This window comes from Buteo buteo, chromosome 10 (genome assembly GCF_964188355.1).
Source record: "Buteo buteo chromosome 10, bButBut1.hap1.1, whole genome shotgun sequence".
Lineage (NCBI taxonomy): Eukaryota > Metazoa > Chordata > Aves > Accipitriformes > Accipitridae > Buteo > Buteo buteo.
In genome coordinates this window covers 1,443,611-1,462,334 of record NC_134180.1, presented here as the reverse complement: position 1 = coordinate 1,462,334, position 18,724 = coordinate 1,443,611, and the positions used below count along the sequence as shown (strand labels likewise).

Genomic DNA, 18,724 nt, shown 5'->3' with positions numbered 1-18,724 from the left:
GCAGCTCTCACACGTATTGTCAGGTAGAGGAAGAATGAAGAAAGTTATAATCCTCTAAATTCTGCAAATTTATTATACACAGTATCAAACATGGAATAGTTTAAAAATAAATGCAAAAAAAATCCAATGGCCATGACATTCGACTAACAGTGTATTTACAGTCACTCCACGAGGGCAGCCCTTCTGCCAACATGCAGCTTTCAGGAAAAACCACTTTCTCCCAGCCCCACAAGACAATATTTTTGCAAAAGAGGAAAATTCAAGTTGCAAAGACAGGTTGGAAGTAACACAGACTCAAAAGCTGGATGTTGCATTGCAAAAACCAGCCTGGTACTGCATGTGCTGAATGAACCAGAAGAGTTAAAAGCAGTTGTGAACGACAGAAAGCTCTGAGCTGCTCTCAGACACCCAGCTGTGATGTGCAACTGGCCAAGGACGGGGTGGTTTAACTAAAAATACCCAATAAAGCTTGTTAATGGCACACTGTGCGCTGATTAATAAGAAATGAATGCATTTGGAAATCAGCACAACTGTAGCACAGACAACGCAGTGACTCAGCTCTGACCATCCATTCAGATTTCGTGCTATTTCTTACAGTAAGTGATTAGTCATCCCATGTTCCTGCATCCGCGAGAGCAATCGCTAAGGAACAAACCAGACAGCTAGTCCTGCTCTCCACCAGCTTACTCCACTGCCTCAATGCTCCCTAGCCCCTCACCCCTTTTCACGCTCACACACATGCTGCTTCTATCAAAGCAGGGGAGAGTATCCGACCTGTTAAGACTCTCCAATATCATGTGTCTCAAAAAAAAAAAAAAGAAAGCACTGTGTGTTTTTAACACCAACATCCCAGGGACTGCAGCACTGTGATTCACTGAAGAGCGAACAGGGACAAGTCGTCCTGGGGATGTTTATGGATGGAGCTGGTAGCAATGAGGCAAAGTGAAACACTACTGCTAGTCGCTAGCCAAATAAAGTTTGCTTCAGTCACAAAGGCAAGGAAATTAAAAACAGAGTTATAGCACAAAGAGCACAAATTACCGTCCTCGTTGTGCACAAGGCAGCTGTAAGGCAGCATCACTTTCCTACAGGGCTGGTGAGCCAAGGAGCGGGGCCGCCTCTCACCTCCAAATGCTGCCGAGGAGTTGGTTAGGGGAAGGAGCACCAGAGCAGGTGAGGAGCGGTGGAAACCCTCGTCTGCAACCGCAGTGTGCGCAGCAGCAAACACTGGCCCCCAGGTGTGCCCACTCACCCTATGCCACCCAACCGATTCAGCCAGCCACCTCCCATATGAAAAAAATCCTGATCTGAAAGAGGGTTAAGTTTTAACAGTGCTGCCCTTCGACCTCGCCAACTGAATACTTACTTTCAGGTTTACATCAGCAAAACTTGGAACTCTACCACAAAGGTTAAAGCCACCCAGAATCCTCAAAAAACATTAAGACCACCAATAAGGTGAGGTTTTTTTAAATTCCTAGAACAACCCAATTCTAAAATCACACACGTAGGGAGCCTTAGTTCTTCATATTTGAGGACACGCTAGGGAATTTTTGCCTTTAAAAACAGACTCTCAGTGTTAAAGAGAATTTGAAAGCTGGTATTTCATTCCCTTGTTTCAGTTACAAAGATGTTCTTCCCTGCAGGCCAAGTTCAGCCTTTTCAACACCTAGAAGATGTTTTTTTCCCAGTAGTTAAAAAAAGATGAGGTTCTAGAAGTCCTGTCTCCTCCCTGACATTAAACTCTCAAGATGACACACATCTTTTATATAAAATGTAACTCAGCTGCCAGCACACGCATTTCAGGACGAGCTCTGCAAGCCAATGCTGTGACAGTAAGTCATTTAGTGCAGGCTGGATGCAGCCATCAGACCCATAAGTAAGCTGTCAGCTGGCATAGCCAGTCCACCTGGATAGCCTGCTGACTCAGCGTTTTTGGGTGATTACTAGCAGCAAACATCCCAGATCAGCTGTTAGACGAGATCCTGGGGCTGCACTCTCCACTGTCAGGGCACAGACGTTGTGAACCAGCAGCAGAGAAACCCAAAAGCGCAGTCAGCACGGCATGAAGGTCAGTCTGTGCTTCACCAAAGCCATGATGCAATACCCCCTTCTGGGCACAGCAGCCAGCACATCCTCTGCTCCCAAAAATGCCCTTAGCTGCTCCCCGGTAAATGCAACCCTCTCTTCTTTAAAGAGAAGGATTTCCCACTCTCTGTTACACATCAAAAAAATATAAGATAAAACATGACACAGAGACCAGTTGGAAACCCTCTGGTCACGGTCAGTGTGTCGCACAATTCCCCTGCTGCCAGGCTGACGTCATCAATCCAGGAAAACAAATTAGTTTTCCTATTATAGATATGCAGGTCTTTTTAAAAATTCTTAAAAACAAAAAATTAAGCTAGTGGTTTACAAACAAGCCAGAAAACGTTAAGTGGCAACATAGCTGATAGCTGCAGTGCTAGAAAAGACTCCTGCTTAGTCTTTGCCCTTAAGACCAGTGTCAAGGAGCTCACCAAAAATAGTTTTGAAGTTATACCTGTTATAACTACCTAGTACAGAGTGAAAATGTTAAGATTAATGTCCAGCATGTTCAAAATTTGCCTCACAGAAAACAGTCCAAACACTGACAACTGAATTGCTGCATAAGGCACGCACTGGAGAGGGAAGGAAACCCATTTTCCAGCCGATCCTACTCCAAAGCCAACTTCACAGCCTTCCCCACACAGAGCTGTTGGTAAAACCCCAAACAACTGCACGCACATGGAGTTCACTAACAGCTTGGCACATTTACCAGGATGACAGAAAACAGCAGTTGGGTTGAGCATGTCCTTTGAATTCATCACAACCCGACCCGGCAACCAGCTCCCAACAGTCACTGGGACGTGCATCCCAGACATTCAAACCAGATCACTGCTGGTGCTTCATGTCTTGCCAAGGCTAAGAAAACAAGTCTTTTTTTTTTTTTTTTAAATCAGATCTAACACATCTAAATTATTCTAAAAGCCTGTCCTCTTACAGTGAAATGCATCTAAATGCATCCTGTTAGTGAAATACATCTAAAAACTTCTGCCCACCTTCAATACTCCTGTGGTAGAGTTTAGACCCATGACAGCCTTGGTCCAGGCTGAGCTGCAGCAGACGGGGAGCTGAACGGCTCCCTTCCTCCCCTCCCGGTCTCAATCCCCATCCTGCCACTCACTGTTCTTGATAGCACAATGTGGTTTCAGGGCTTGTCAAAAACTTTTGCACATGCTTGCAGACTCCATAAGCCTTGCTAACAGTCTTCCACAGCTTGCCAGCTTTGTACAAAACCAAACCTCTAGCCACAGGTTCTGCTGCATTTTGCACTTCCCAGTGTTTATCAGTTGGAAGGGACCCCAGGAGGTTGCCTCCTGCTCAAAGCACGGGCGATACCAAACGCAGAGCAGGTCGCTCAGGGCATCGTTCGTTAGGGTCTTGAAAAACTTCCACAGAAAGAAACAGGAAACACCTTGAAAGCTGAACATGCCAACGTTACCTGACTGAACATACTCTGACATAATAAACTGACCCAGCACACTCCAGGAGTCAACCATCGATGCAAACAAACACAGACTTTGCTGCTCAGACAGTTACCTGTCCCCTCAGCTGTGAATTCATAGAACATGTTGAAGTCCATTCTTTCTCTCTACATTTTTCCACCTCTTAACTCTTAATGTGAGTTGTTTTTTAAAACTATTTCTCCCCTAAAAAAAGAAGTGATCATACAATATCAAGAATTAACCTAAACAAAACTTTAGTTTCCCTGCACATCAGTCACTAGTGTATTTTTATGTTAGAAAAAGGCAGTGCCCAACTTTTTAATATTCTAAACGTACCCAGCACACATCTAATTGCTCACATTGGGCACAAGCTCCAGCGCTGTTTAAAACAGGACAGACGTCTGCGAACAGGACAGTCTGCTGGAAGGGGCTGCTCCTAGACGGACTCATCGTCCCTTGATATCAAGAAACATGTTTCTGCTGCTTCGAATTTTGAGAAAAGATGCACTATTCAACTAAAAAAAACAAAATTCTGATCTCTGACAAGTATCTTAAGTTTTCATTAAAAAATCCAAACTTTTAGTATACACTGGTAACAGAAACAATAAAAATACCACTATGCAGACATATAGAAAAACCCCCTGAGGGTCACTAAATCTCAGTCACTTTGTAACAAGAGAGTTGGAAGGAAGTCAGAGGAGCTAGGTATTATACAAACAGTGCAGTCAGCAAAAACCCAGGGTTTGTTTTTTTTAAACATTTTTTGTTGTTTTCAATGCACTAAGGCACCAGGAAGTCACAGTTAGGCAAATAAGATCTTCCATGCAACATTCAAACCCAATACACTTACCATGTATTAAACAGATGTGAATACAGGATCAAAGTGCAACAGCTCGAGGACAGCACTCTTGAGGCAGTAGCAGCATGGAAAGTGAGTTGGAGAAGGAAGAAGAAAGGGAGCTCTTGCTTCAGATTGGATGGGGTGTAGAAAAGACTCACTGTGGGTATCAGAAATCCATACTGCTTGTACACAGCCACCAGTGCAAAAAAAAAAACAAAACCCAACCAGTTTGACACTTAAAAGTTACATCGCTTTGAAGACTTGTTTCTCCATCACTTCAGAACTACTTTAAAAGGCAACTGTCTTTTACCTCCTAAAAATATCTGAAATATTTCAAAGGCTCCCATAACCAACAAGATCATTTTTAAAAGACACGAAGGGAACAAAGACGGGGGTTTACAACAGGAAGGAACTGCCAACTCTCTTTAATAGTACATCACTCTGTCTAGCAGAGAAGTCAGCAAAGCTCAAACCTTGCCATATCACTCAAGAATTATACAGCATTTTACAACTTTAAAGCACTGTACAAACATTACTGCAAGGCTGCAGCTCTCAAGCTTTGCTAAACACACAAATTGGTCACACTTTACCACCAGCTGCACGTCCGTTTCCTCTTTTGGTATCTCACAGCTCTTCAAAGGATTCTTCAGTTTCAGCTTCAGATAATCCCTGCAAAGCTGGATGCTAACACGGCATCTTCAGTCACCATCTTGCACTTTGCACAAAAGCACTTTTTGACAGCGTAACTCGGGGAGGAGTCCTTTTGCAATCGCCAGTAAATCACACAGAAACCCGAGTATATTTTATCTTCACCAACACAGTTGGCATTTTCAAAGACATTCCAGAAATTTGGAGGTTACTGCCATAGCAAAAAGGTAACATTTTTTGAGGCAGATACAAAGTTCTAAACTACTCAGTGTTAAATTCACTCACTGCATAAGAAACTTGGTGCCTAATGTACATTTAAAATTGCAATGTGAGCTGTGCCCTGCTCTTCCTAAGGTTCTGCCTTGCAACATACTGTCGTCAGCAACAGTTTATCACCCTTCGCGTTCCCTTCGCCCCCAAACCTGCACACGTGGCATCCCCTGGTTGGACGGGGATGCTGTGGAGAAGGGGACAGCAGAAACCCTCAAAGCTCGCAGCCACTGCGGCCACTCGGAACAAGCCTTATCCAGGATCTCTAGAAAAACGTTCGTGCGATTTCTTGAATTGGTGTTTAGGATTTGTCAACGAGGAAAAAAACACAGCTATAAATGCAACAATTTAAACTAACACAGTGTGAAGTCAGCTTCTTACCTTAAAGCAGACAAGACATCGTTACTAAGCTACACCTTTCCTGTCCCCTTCAGGTGACAATGCTCATTTCCTTTTAGTCTCTGAACCTCTGAATCCACCTAGACGACTTACAGGTCTCCATTTTGGCTCTTATTGAAGTCAGCGAAGGGTAACAGGCAACAGGCACTGAACTGTCACAGTCCAAAAGAGATTGGTCTTCATCAGAGACCATGGAAGCTCACATTTTGATCAACTCCAAGTCCTGAACTCCATTCCAGACATGCCGATATTGCAGGAAAATACAACGTACCATTATTCAGAGCTGGCAATTGAGACAGAGAACTAGATCTAGTTGCCGAGGTGCTCCCAGACTTAATCCAGCCAAGCGCTGCCTGCAGGATGCCTACCCAACTCCATTCCATCAGCTGCTGCTTAAATACACTGTTGATCAAATACTCAGAATAGGATAAGAGTATCCTTTTATTCCAACGGAGAAGTTGCACATATCAGTCCGTTCAAGACCAAGAGACGGTTAGAATTTAAGAGCAACAAAAGCAACACACCTTTCACTTGAATTCTCCATGACCACTGGTGCATGAGATAATGTACGCTGCCAAATGACCGTGGCCCTTACAGAACAGACCAAAAGAATACAACTGATATATCAAGTTGACAACACGTTTGCTAAGATCAACATAACCCTAAATGACACCCATGATTTTTTTAGTGCAGTGCCAGTTTCAAGATATTTGAGAAAAATAGTGAGGCCCCACACTTATGGCTGGACTGGGCACATCCAAAGAAGAGTTAACGACTTGTAATAGGTCAACAGGTACATGAATCAGAGAGCCTATATCACTGAAGGGTTCTGTAATAACCCACATCTCCTACCCAGGCTCTCATAGCTAGACCTGGTTGATTAGGTAACAGATTCAACAAAACCTGTGAAAGTGACAGTGTATTTTTAGAAAGGAGGAACTAAGGTTATACTACACCATTTACTGAATTGTTCCACCACTGCTCCGTAAGTTTTACGGCATAAATAAAAAATGGAGAGAAAAAAAGAAATAAATACGTTGGCTCCTATAAAGTCAGAAGTGGTTTGGGCTGCGTAGTGGAGGGGTGAGAGATGGGGGCAAGGGGCAAACTTTACACACTTTGAGACAAAACAGGAAGCGCCTGCAAAGTAGTAGAGGAGAAAGCCAAGAGTTTAAGTGTCCTCATTCATATCCTGGCTGTCTGTCCGAGCGATTTTCCGTGGCGGCGCCGAATTCTCACCTTCTATTTCCACTTGCTCTTGATCTCTCTTCTTTGCTGCATTCTGTTTGGACAGAGAAAGCCACAGTGAAATTCTCCAAAGCCTTAGATTCTGGTGGGAGCTACTGTCAGTAGAACAAGTTTTTAGTTCTAAAAGTTTTCAGATGCAATGACCTAACTGACACACTGGAAGAAACACTGAAGAGGATTTTACCCAAAGCCGAAAGGTACTCCTTCTAGATTGTTCTTCAAATTTGAGGGTGGGACTAAAATACCATTGATCTCAGCACCTTTTATTTATAGATCTCAAATACTGCACAAACATGAGTAAGATCCTCTTTCCCTCTGCTCTGAGTCAGCCCCTGAACTTACCAAAATCTCCCAAAGCCTTCTGTCACAAATACTTTCTTTTCAGCTTCAAAGTTTCTTATCTTTTTACCTCTCTCCAGGTTCTTCTCCAACCTCTGCTCTGCCCATGATTACACTCACTGCTTCGATTTCTCCACTCCTAAGTCATTGCCTTGCTCTGAGTACTCCCAACAGAGGTATCCCAGCTTCCTAGTCTCAAACACTAGCTAGTGCATACTAGTTTGTGTGTTCCTCATATGAGAACTCAGATTTTGTACCCAAGGTACTTACACAGCCTCATTAGCGCATTCACATTCTGCACAAGCTCATCTGTCTTCTCCTAACAGTCCTGGGAGGTAAGAGCAGCTTTAGCCTAGCTGTAAAGCAGATGCTGAGGCACAGGGAGACCAATTTGCCAAGGTCACAAAGGAAAACTGCAGTAAGTAGGAAACGTAACTGCAGACTCCCAAGTTTAGACTAAACATTGAGTTAATGTCCCTTACATTGAAAGGGAAGAAAAAGTTGTTTGTTTTTTGAAAGAAGCATTGTGCAGAGACAGAGCCTCCTTGCACTATATTTTTGCTGAAGTGCAGTTCGCACTTTCTTTTAATTGATCTTCAATATTTTGACTGTGATTAACATTCAGCTCAATTAGCCCAAGTCAGCAAATCAAGACAAAATAATATTAAGAAAACATGCCCATACCTTTTTGTCCCACTGCTGATGTAAATAACGCAAAAGTATATTTGTCTTTTCTGTTACTATGACTGCCAAAGAAAAGAGAGAGAAACATACTGAGGTCATTTTAAAGACAACTTTTAAAATGGTGCAGTGATCACCACATTACTTCACATACTAAGCACGGTCTTTTTTAATGAAAGGACAGTATGCAGGAACACTGATCACTTAATAAGGGTAGAGGAAAAAGCACAAAAAACAGTAACTGGACATATTCTGCTCATCACAGTGGTGACAGTTCAATGATATCAGCTTATCTGAAGTTTAAAATATGGGAGATTATATGTACGCCAGATTTTTAATATTAGAATACAATAAAGTTATTAAAAACCCTCAAACTTTAGCGGGGCAGACTTACTTTGTTCAGATGGATATTCTCTCGTGGGAAGATATACTGATGGTCTTCTATTCTGTAGAAGAATTAGAACAGTTACAGAACAAAGACAGCAAAAAGGTGATTTTTAACCCAAGCACAGCTAAATCAGCCAAGCAGACTAGAAATGCATTGTGATATTCTGCCCTGTTACATGACACTATGTGGCTACAGCTTTTTAAAACACACATATAAAGAAGAAGGTCCATTTTTTATATGTTTTTCAGGACATAAGACTACTATTAAAGAATGTATATATAAAGAAAGCACCACAGATGTGGTTTGGCTGTCATGAGGACACATTCCTCACCAAAGCAAGCAGGAAGTTTTCCTTGCCAATCTCAACTCACGAACTATCAGCTGTGATCATACACGTTTTTTAAGAAACAAAATACTCATTTCAAGTTTATTTCACTCTAGCATCCTTTGAGCCAAGCAAGACAACCTTCCCCCAAAGCACCAGGATGTGGCAATACTTACTGATGCTTTACATACAGAATCCGCATGGAATCTGCTGAAGTTGCTTTTGTTATAGACTGGTAATCCTTTCAAAAAATCTGCCTAAAAAGACACAGAATACAAAGAAGTAGGTGAGGAAAGAAAGAGTGATATTCCGTTTGTTGTTTGCTTTGTGCTGATTCTCAAAGGAGTTGCTCAGGTCATTAAAATAAACAACTGCAGGAACTGAAGGATGCTGCCAGGTCCCAGCTAGCGAGATGGCTGTTGGATACTGAAACCCACCCAAAACTGTTTTTCTGAAGTAAGCCAATCCCTAGGTTCTGCATTTGGCTTGTTATATCCCTGAAGTTCAGTAATTCAATTAGAAAGATGCTAATTAAGTATCATTTAGCATATAGGTAATTAAAAAGAGGTATGTTTCCAATTGGGTGAGCTCTGACAGAAGGAAGACTTGCACCACACAAACACCACTGATGTAGCTGACCAGAACTCACAGTAATTTACCAGCACAAATCACAACATCACATGAGGAATCTGCCACAGCTATGCTGATGTCTGAAATCCTTGAATACAACTCCATACCAAACTAGTTGCTCTTTTAACATTCAGTTAACATTCTTTGTCAAAGACCAAGGCTGGTTCCACAGAGCAACAAAAGCCTACTCGGCCTCAAAAGCCCAATCCTTATCGCATGCTTATCTGCCTGGCCCAACTTTATTTTTCTTTTTGAAGGATCACATCCCTACACATATCAAGGCTACTGGTACCTCAAAAAAAATAATCCCAAGTTTTGCTGGAAGTGGTTAGATCACCACTCACAACAAAACTGTTGATCACACAGGCCAGCAGAGCTATTTGCTAAACAGCCACGGGAACCCTGCAGAGCCCTCTCAGTTTAATTAAGCCATAGCAGCATGAAACAGGAATTTCCTTCTCCAAAGTGAAAAAGGAGGGTAGGAGGAAAACACTATGGGGTCAGGAGAAAACCGAGCTTAAGAGTGTGTTGGAGCCGCTCTACTCACAGCAGAGACAAAGGAAGATGCCTGGCAATGTCTTTAAAGTAAAGAGAAGATGGGTAATAAATGCAAGATGTACTTGTGCAATAAGCAGAAGAGAGAGAGGCCCTGAGACGTCCCTTCTAAATCATCAGACCAGCCACCTGTATCGTAATGATACTTGCTTAAAGATTCGAAGTCTGTTATACTTAACACTAAAGGATTCTACTCCAGAACACACATCACCTTATAAATAAGCAATTTTAAAACGACAGTAAAGCAGCAGATAAGAAGTCATTTAATTTCAGTGTTAGAAGCAACACATAAATGGACACTATTGCTACAAAACTGCTAGGCTGGAAGACATCATTTTCATTTAAATAGAAGCCATTATTTTTATTAACGCTGCATCTTTAATTCAAAACAAAGAGCTATAATTAGCCAAACCAGAAAATATTATTCATACTTTTGTTCTTAAAAAGAACTCCACTAACATTCTAGTTTCCACATTCGACCCTTCCTATATGCCTGGTTTTAGAAATAATCTTGTTAAAATACTGGACTGGGGTTCAAACAGCAAATTGCAAATTTCTCTTGCCCATCTTAGCCTCCACAGGACCAACACTATTTCCCTGTGCCTTCACTGCCTTTGGTTGCAATTTCTCCAGGACAGAGTCCATCACTCGCTCATCTGCATAACGTCTGTATCACGGCTGAGCTCCGGAATTAAGGCAGGATCTTCCGGCTCTGCTACCACAGAAGCACTCGGTTTCGGACCGCGTTGTGCTCTTCCCACGCCTGCCCCAATGGATTTCTCTGTTCATCTGTTCTCACCGACTTCCACAGTCGGCACCGATTAGCGAACTAATTATATTACTCTGTTTAGAAGGATTGAGGATCTTTAAAAATATCCCGTTACATTTCAAAGCATCTTGCCTTCTCATTGCATTAAATTTGCAGGCTTTTTATGACAAAATAACCTGCTCTGCTACACCAGCCTAATGCACAAAGAGACAGACATGTCCTTGATTTCTTTTATTGCAGCAAAAGTCTGACAACTGCTTGGTTTTATTACCACTTGCAAGAATGGAAAATAACTGGTCTTATTTAGGAGCACACAGCTTCAAGTACCTCTTCAATAAGCTACAGCTCACCCCAAGTTCCTCATGCTAGACTATTCCCTACTTTCCAGTCGGGGATTTGGTCCAGCAGAGCCCACATTTCCCTGGAAAAGGGCTGGATGAGCAGGATCACAGCTCTCACCAGGGATTCTGCAGTCTTTTGACGGACTTTTACAGCAGAGTGAGTTACGTCCAGTAAGTTGCAAAAATACTGTTAAAATTATCAGTCAAGATGCAATTTAAATGGTGAACGTGGTTCCCCCCCCCCTCTACAATATAAACACCTGAAGCAGGATATATACCAGGTAAGTGCAGACTCACAAGCAGGAGGGCTACTACACTCAGACAACACCTGGAGACCTCAGCTCTAACAGCCACAAGCATCCCTGGCTCTTGGCCACCACCTTTCCTTCCTCAGGCCAGCAGCCGCTTGTGTGGACCAGCTCCAGCCCTGCCAGCAGTCCCCACTGCTCAGCCATAACTTAGCTAGAGCAGAACAGGGACACTAAAATGACTGAGCACACGAGACAAACATTTCTCCAACCTAGGCTCCAGTCAGCCCGTTAAGCACTTATCACCAGTTCAACTGAGAAATCTGGTTGTCAGTGACACAGACCATCCTTCCGATAATGATAATCCTGCCGCATACAGGCACATTTCAGTGCCTATCTGCTGACACGATCTCAGAGATCATTGAAAAGGCCCCCTCGGGGGAATGGCCTGGAGTCATATTCCTGGATATTCAGAATCAGACAATACTCCAAGTGCAATGATCCTTATCTGCTCCAAGGGCACCAGATAAATAAGCCCCAGTAGGTCACTGCCATGTTTACACACCTATCGCACAAGGCACACCGAGTCATACCTCCCGTATAATGTCGCATGAAGAAACATTCCCCCTGCGTGCCTTCTGCCACTCTTTAACCAAAGAAAGCGAACCCTAGCCAAGCTAGTGAAGCTGATGAAGCGTCCTGCGTGGAAATGAAAAACCAACACCCAAACTGAGCAGACGCCTCATTTCCTTTGGGGAAAAGCAAACCCAAAAAACCAAAACAAGTGCAATTATGCAACCTCGGAAGACAACACTGGTTCCTTCTATGATTTGGGAAGTAGAGATAAGATGCATCTACTGTTCCTGTGTCAACAAGGGTGCTCAGCTTCCTACGAAGACGACAGTCCCCATCTAAAAGCAGAAAGGTGAAAAAAAACATACACATGTGCCCCATTCTCAGCTTTTGAAAGGAACTGCAGTAACAACGCTCAGAAAGACAAGGCCCAGCACACAGATGCTGAAAGCAGGGCTCTGTCCCAGCACGATGCACGCACACATGGACATAGGTTAGAGGAAAACGACTAGCACAGGCTTGGGAAGGGCTACCTAAGCTCTTGGCCACAGTACACCTGTACACAGAGACCACAGGGACACCACTGCTTTTCCCACAGTTACTGAGCTTGTGGAGGGGCAGAAGGAAAACCCTCTTTCTTCAAAAATTATTACATCACTACAAAGGGAGGGAAGGAGACTGGAAGCCTCTTGGCTATGACAGCCGCCGCCGAACGCTCAGGCAGCAGACCAAGTGCCTGTTGCTGCTTAGGGGACACAGAAAGGACTGAACAACCCCCCCAGCCCCCTTAGTGCACATCAGCCCTGGAGACAGGGGAGCACCCCACACCCCAGAGGTGCTCCAATTTCCCCCTTCTGCCCCCCAGCCTTGGGAGCAGAGGAAACACCCTGCACCCTGGTAATGCCCCAGCTGCTCTCAGCCCCCCATCCCTGAGAGTGGGGAAGACCCCACACCCTGGGGGACCCCCACCCTCCAGCCACGGTGGGGAATAGCCCACACCCTGAAATACCACAGCCACCCCCCAAATACTAGAAAGGGGGAACCCCCCGAGCCTGAGGTGTCCTAGCCCCCCTCATCCCCCCCCACCCCAAGAAAAGAGGTGCATCCCCAGCTTAGGGTGTCCTTACCCTCCTTATCCCCCCACCCCTGGGGGTGGGGAACCCCGCCATCTTGGGGTGCTACAGCCCTCCACCCCTTGGGGTGCGGGACACCCCCGGCTCGGGGCGTAGCAACCCCCCCCGCACCCCTCTATCGCTAGGGACGCGCAACACCCCCCCGGCCCGGGATGCCCCGGCCCCCCGTACCCCCCCTCCCCCGTCCCAGAGGGTGGGACACCACCCACCTCGGGGTGCCCAGCCCCGGACCGGGGCTCCCTCAGCCCCGCTGCCCTCCCGCCTCCACCGAAGCCCCGGGAAGGAACACCGGAGGGTGAGGGCCTCGCAGGGCCTGAGGCGGCCGCGGGCCCCCCCCGCACCTTCCCCAGCCTGGGTGGGGCAACGAAACGCGGCCGGCGGGGCTGCAACGGCGGGGCCCCACGGGCCGCGCTCCCCTCACAGCACCGGGCCGAGGGTGCCGCCATTTCGGGCGGGGGGCGCGAGGCACCTACCATCTTCGCCGCCGCCGCCACCAGCCGTGAGGAGCCGCCCCTCCCCCGCCGCTCGCCGCGCCTCAACCCACCCACTGCCTCCGCTACCCGCCCCGCGCGTCTCTATTGGCCTGCGCCCCGCCACCCTCGTCTCTTATTGGGCGTCGCGCCCGTCACTCAGCGCGGCGCTGAGGAGCGTAGGGTTAGGTTGAGGCAGGAAATGCCCGCTCGGAAGGCCCCGGGTGTGTGTGGGGGGGAGGGGAGGTGCAAGGCGGGAGGACCCGGATGTCGCGCCGGCCGCGGGGCACGCTGGGAGACGTAGTCCGTGCCTCTATTCCCCTCGGCCCGCGTTAATGAAGGAGCTGTTCATTAACCGCAATTAACAGCGCGGGGAGAACAACGGCCACGAGAAGGCAATTCCTAACCTCCACGCCCTCCTCAGTCCAGAACCAGGACCCCAATCCTGAAGCACCTCAGGGAGGACGGGGGAGTGGAGCAGACAGAGACGCTGCTGGCCTGGACGACACGAACTAAACCCCAAATTCCCTCCACCCTCAGCCCCAATTCCACGCTCATGCCATCCTTCTGAAGGCTCCCTAGCAGCCACGACCCCCCTGAACAAGCCCGCTTTCCTCTCCCCGTTAAGCATTGCATTAACAATTAGCGCTGGAAGTTCAAGGCGAGTTGGCTGAGGCTTTAATTACAGCTCATGTTTTCACAAGTTTATCTTTGAATCACATCTACAAAGCGGCAACAATTTTATGATTTAAAAAGCAGGCCATTGAACAAAGCCCTCGGAGGCCAGCCTCAAGCCAGCACCGTTCCCCACACATTCCTGACACGAGAGGGACGGTCAGTCGCCGCCGCTCGGCACAGACCCTCGTGCTGGCTTAATTCCAAAGCCGTGGCAGCTCGCCGGGGTCTCGATTCGGGCTCGCCTCACACTACATCCACCTTGCGGGCAGAGCTTTCAGTGGGTCAGGGACTTTCTGCCCTTCAGCATGCGTCGGAGGATAACCTCAATGCCGCCTGGCGTGCTGATGCGCTTGATCCAGCCGTGGGTTCGTTTGCGCTTGCGGTTGTTCGGCTGATACTCGTTCCCACGCGCTTTTGTGCGGATTTGTTGGTGGTTCCAGGAAGATGCCGGGCCGGCACCGATGCGTGCGGGCTTGAAGAAGAGATGGCTTCTAAGAGGCAGCTCCAGGGAACTTGAGAGGACTGAGGCTGTTCGGAGCTGGAAAGGGCAGGCTGCAGCTTGCTGCAGTAGGAAAAATCTTCAGGAAAAAGGACAAAAAAAAAAACAAAAAAACACAAAGAAGTGAGGAGAGTGGGGTGCTGCTGCTGACAGGAAAATAAAGGGCTTTTTTTTAGCCGGGAGGGAGGGGGCTGACCCTGTCGTGTCCCTCCCCCAGCGCAGGGCCTGCTCGCCCCCCACTCCCCGGGGTTGGGGGGTAACACCACACCCCACCCGCCCTCAGCCCTCCCCGGGCAGACGGCGGCCGCCGTTACCTGCCGCCAACAGCCCGCGGCCAGAGGCGGCCCAGCGCCGCCATCGCCCTCAACCCGTCCTGACAACACCGTCCTCCCAACAACACCGCCTCCTATTGGCTCCCTCCGCCCCGGCCAATCACGGCTGGATAAGAACGCGCATGCGCGCTGAGTGGGACAGGGGCCGCAAGGGCCGATGGGACTTGTAGTCCTGGGAGGGCCTGGCCCGCCGCGTTGTTCCCATGGCAACGGCCGCGGGGTACGGCCTGGGCTTGCGAAGCGCCGAGGCCTCCTGCAATGGGGACGGGGCTCGTCCCTGTCACAAGCCACCAACAGAGCGAAAAAACGCCTCTAAGGACTAATTTCTTCCTTGCCAGGACGGTTCTGCTGGCATCGGCTCCGGCGTTTGGGCCCCTCCGGGGTGGGAGGGCCAGGCAAGGCCCAGGGCCCTGTCACCACACAGGGCCCACACTGCTGCCTCCTTCCCTGCCCGGCTGCCTCACCCGTGAGGGGTGTGCTCTGGCTATCCCCAAAATTGTTGCCACAAGCAGTGTGGAGCACAGGTATCCATTTTTGGAAGCCCCGCCGGGCACTGTGATGGGCCCAGCAGAGATTACACTGGTGCTGGGACCGACATCGGACTCTGATCACCTTCCTCCTCTAAAGTATATACATGTATAAGGAGCGGCAGCATGTAGCATGTGCCAAGGCACTTACAGAAAGGTTCAGCCTCTGCCCGTTCCTGAGTAGGTGAATGTGATTATCTGCATTTTATAGAGCAGGGAAATAAGGTGCAGGAGGAAGAGGAGGACCACTGGCTGAGGGGGTCAGAGGGTGAGTCACCAGTAACCCCCAGGATCTCAGTCATCCTCACCGTCTACTCTGATCATCGAAAAGATCCATCAGATTGCTTTGCTGGAGGCAAGCCCAGCTGTATTGCCAAGAGCAGGCACCAGCGCTGGGGTTTTTTCTGCACTGGTTTGGTGTGTTCCCACCAAAAGTCAGTACCGCCGGTCAGACAGGGTGAGGGGATGTGACTCCAGCCCTCCCAAACCCACAGCTGTGAAAATAAACCCAAGAGACATTCGCCATTTTGTATTTGTCCTCCTGTCCCAGTCCCTGGGGGCCACAAGTTCATGCTTTTGGTGCACGGTCACCCGTGCTGAGCTCCAACACGCTTGTGGCGCTGACATGCTCGTGGCCTCTGGGAAGCCACAAATACCAGAATGGTGAGAAAACGGTAAAAGGTAAAAAAGGAATTCGGTAACTCATCCCACTGGAAGGGGCAAAAAACCAGGGCGAGTCCTCCAGCTCCCCCAGCCCCTGGCAGGCTCCCCATGGGCGGGCTGCGGGGCTGCGCTGGGTCTTGCTTTGACTGGCAAGTCTCCTTGTCTGTCACGTCGAGAGCCCTCCTCTTTAGGAGGGATTTAAGGGGCTTTCTATGGCTATAGACTACAAGGACAAATAGCACCCCCAAACCCCCGAGCTCAGTTATGAAGCTGCTCATGGGGAGAAGATGGAAGGAGAGATTTCGGTCTAAAGCAGATGAGCTGAGCTGAAGGCATTGCTCCATCCTTCCCACCAGACAGGCGAAAAAATGTAATCGGAGGAGCTGAAAAGCTGAGCAGCCTGCCAGCGCTGGCACCCTGCATCCTGCACAGGCTCCCGCCGCCTCGGGCATCTCTGCCTCTCCCCCTTTGCCTCCTGCAAGACTTAAGCCTTTCATTTGCAATCTCGACTCCTGACAATCCTTGTCAATAAATGAGGTGAGCATCCTCTTCGGTCTCTCTCTCTTTGTGCGGAGGACTCGGAGCACAAGCTGTGATGTAGGGCATGCGCTGAAGCAGAGGGGAGGAAGGTGCTCTGCACAGGGAGCAAAATGGCCAAAAGATGTGGTTTTTTGAAGCTGATGGTGGGAAGGGATTTGAGAGGCGTTAGATGGGGTTGCAGGGGGAGAAGGCGACATGGTAGCCTTGCAGCGGCATGGCATTGCTTGCGCTTAAATAACCCTGTTACATTGAGCATGCTTTGAGCACGGGGTTATAAAAAGCTGCCCAGCAATAAAACTTAAGGGACAGCTTCTGTTGTGATGCAATTGCAGTAAATGATTGCTGGCTCTGACTGAAGACCTGCTGTTGCTATGTGCGTGTCAAATCTGCTTGGATTTTCGGTTGGAGATCGAGGGGGCACCTGCACGCATCGCTGCCCAGTGGAGGGGGCAGGGTTTTCTCCTGCCTCCTTGCAATGGTTTCTTCCAGCTTGCTGCTGGAGGACGTTTGCTGCTGGAGGAATCCAACCGGCTTTTCTGCAGCTATGCAGTGGGAGCAGGGGCAATCCCCTTGGAAATCCAGGAGGTTTGGGAAACAGGGGGGGTTAGGCGGGATTTCGGTGGTGGAGGTCAGGCACAGGTTACTCCACTATGCATTGCATAATCTTTTGTTTCTCAAGGTCTTCTTCCTTCCTAAAGAGAGACGTGTGGCAGGCAGCCAGCCGCAGCTCCAGGCTGCCGTATGTCTTGCAGACGCTCTGCTTACCCTGCCATGCCGTTTCTTGACTGAATACAATTTGTCTGAGGGGCCCTCGGCGAAGTCCCACTGCCCGCGGACAGGGACCGGTCCTCCCCCTCCTGGGAGGCTGCATTTCTGCCTGTGCTGAGGATTTCAGGGCTGCCTCCTTGGTTTTCTATTTGTACGACTGATAAAGCCTTCCTGCCTACTTACTCCTGACTGTCCTGATAAAGCTGCTATAATTGTATCAGGACAGGGAAGCCAGGCATAGCAGAATAAATCCAGGTGCTTGCCACCAGCTGAAGTGGCTTTTTCACATTCCCCCACAGGGAAGTTCACTTTGCAGGACCGAGACTAAGTGGCACAAATATTTTCTTGTGTGTATCTGAGATCAGTGCTTAAACAGACATTCTCTTTATGTGTTTCTCAATGCTGCAGTTTCTCCACTTTGCAGAGAGTGAATGACTGGGGGAGGCTGGGAAGAGCATAATAATATTTGCCCATTTCTCAGGAGTGTCGTGTGTCATCATTAATACTTGTGAGCCCCTGAGGGAAGGGATTAGAGCTGAACAAATTATTATGGCAGGTCGGATTCTCGTTGCAGCACATCTCACGATCCTCTCTGGCACCTCTCCTCTGAGGATTTGCAAGGAATTAGCAGATATCAAGTCCCTGCTACTCCCTGTGAGGGTCCAGAGCTCTGTACAGGGAGGGGGATGGAGGTGCTGAGCAGTGATGGGACTCGCTGGGTTATGGGGAGATTCATGGCCGTTGGCTCTGGCACTGAATCCCGCTTGCGCTGCCCCTGCTGTAAATGATGTTCTCGGCTCGCTTATTGGGACCAAATATTTACCAGGACTTCTCTTGGCAGAGGTGGGCTCACTGCTGCTCTGGGGGCTGTCATGGAGAAACGCTCCTGCCCATAATTCAAGGTGTCCCCAGCGGGCACAGGACAGCAAGAGGAGATTTTTGTCATTCCCAGCACCCTGGAGGTTTGGGACATTGGCTGTCCCCAGCAACCCAGCGGGGATGGGACCACCATGGGAGGCAGGAACCAGGAGGCTGTATGGGGCAGGGGAGACCCTCTTCTCTGCGGGGAATGCAAGGGAAGAGCCAGCGTGGCTGGCCCGTCCTGGTGTGGCCATAAGTGTGCCCATGCCATGCTGTCACATCCCTGGGGCAGATGTGGCATGAGCACTGCCCTGATATACCAACCCATGGGCTCTGTGTCAGCCCCACTGGCTACATGTCAGCCCCATGTGGCTGCCTGTCACGTCACCCCATTGGGCTTTCTGCCCTCCACCCTGCCACATTGCATCTCGTCCTGTTTTTCTCCAGCTGTGACATGGTGCCATCAAGTTGTAT

At 48.3% G+C, this 18,724-nt stretch overlaps 2 protein-coding genes across 2 annotated transcripts; both read right to left on the bottom strand.

Moving 5' to 3' along the window:
* Window positions 1-117: 117 nt before the first annotated feature.
* Window positions 118-13,485, bottom strand: DDA1 (DET1 and DDB1 associated 1). Its single transcript, XM_075037856.1, has 5 exons — window positions 13,386-13,485; window positions 8,840-8,920; window positions 8,345-8,396; window positions 7,954-8,015; window positions 118-6,964 (listed from the first exon to the last, which is right to left on the bottom strand). Exons 1-5 carry the CDS (start codon window positions 13,386-13,388, stop codon window positions 6,854-6,856), a joined length of 309 nt encoding a protein of 102 aa, XP_074893957.1. The 5' UTR covers window positions 13,389-13,485; the 3' UTR covers window positions 118-6,853.
* Window positions 13,486-14,043: 558 nt separating this feature from the next.
* Window positions 14,044-14,994, bottom strand: MRPL34 (mitochondrial ribosomal protein L34). The gene is made up of 2 exons (XM_075037855.1): window positions 14,874-14,994; window positions 14,044-14,638 (listed from the first exon to the last, which is right to left on the bottom strand). The coding sequence occupies exons 1-2, from the start codon at window positions 14,915-14,917 to the stop codon at window positions 14,335-14,337; spliced, it is 348 nt and encodes a 115-aa protein (XP_074893956.1). The 5' UTR covers window positions 14,918-14,994; the 3' UTR covers window positions 14,044-14,334.
* Window positions 14,995-18,724: the final 3,730 nt, after the last annotated feature.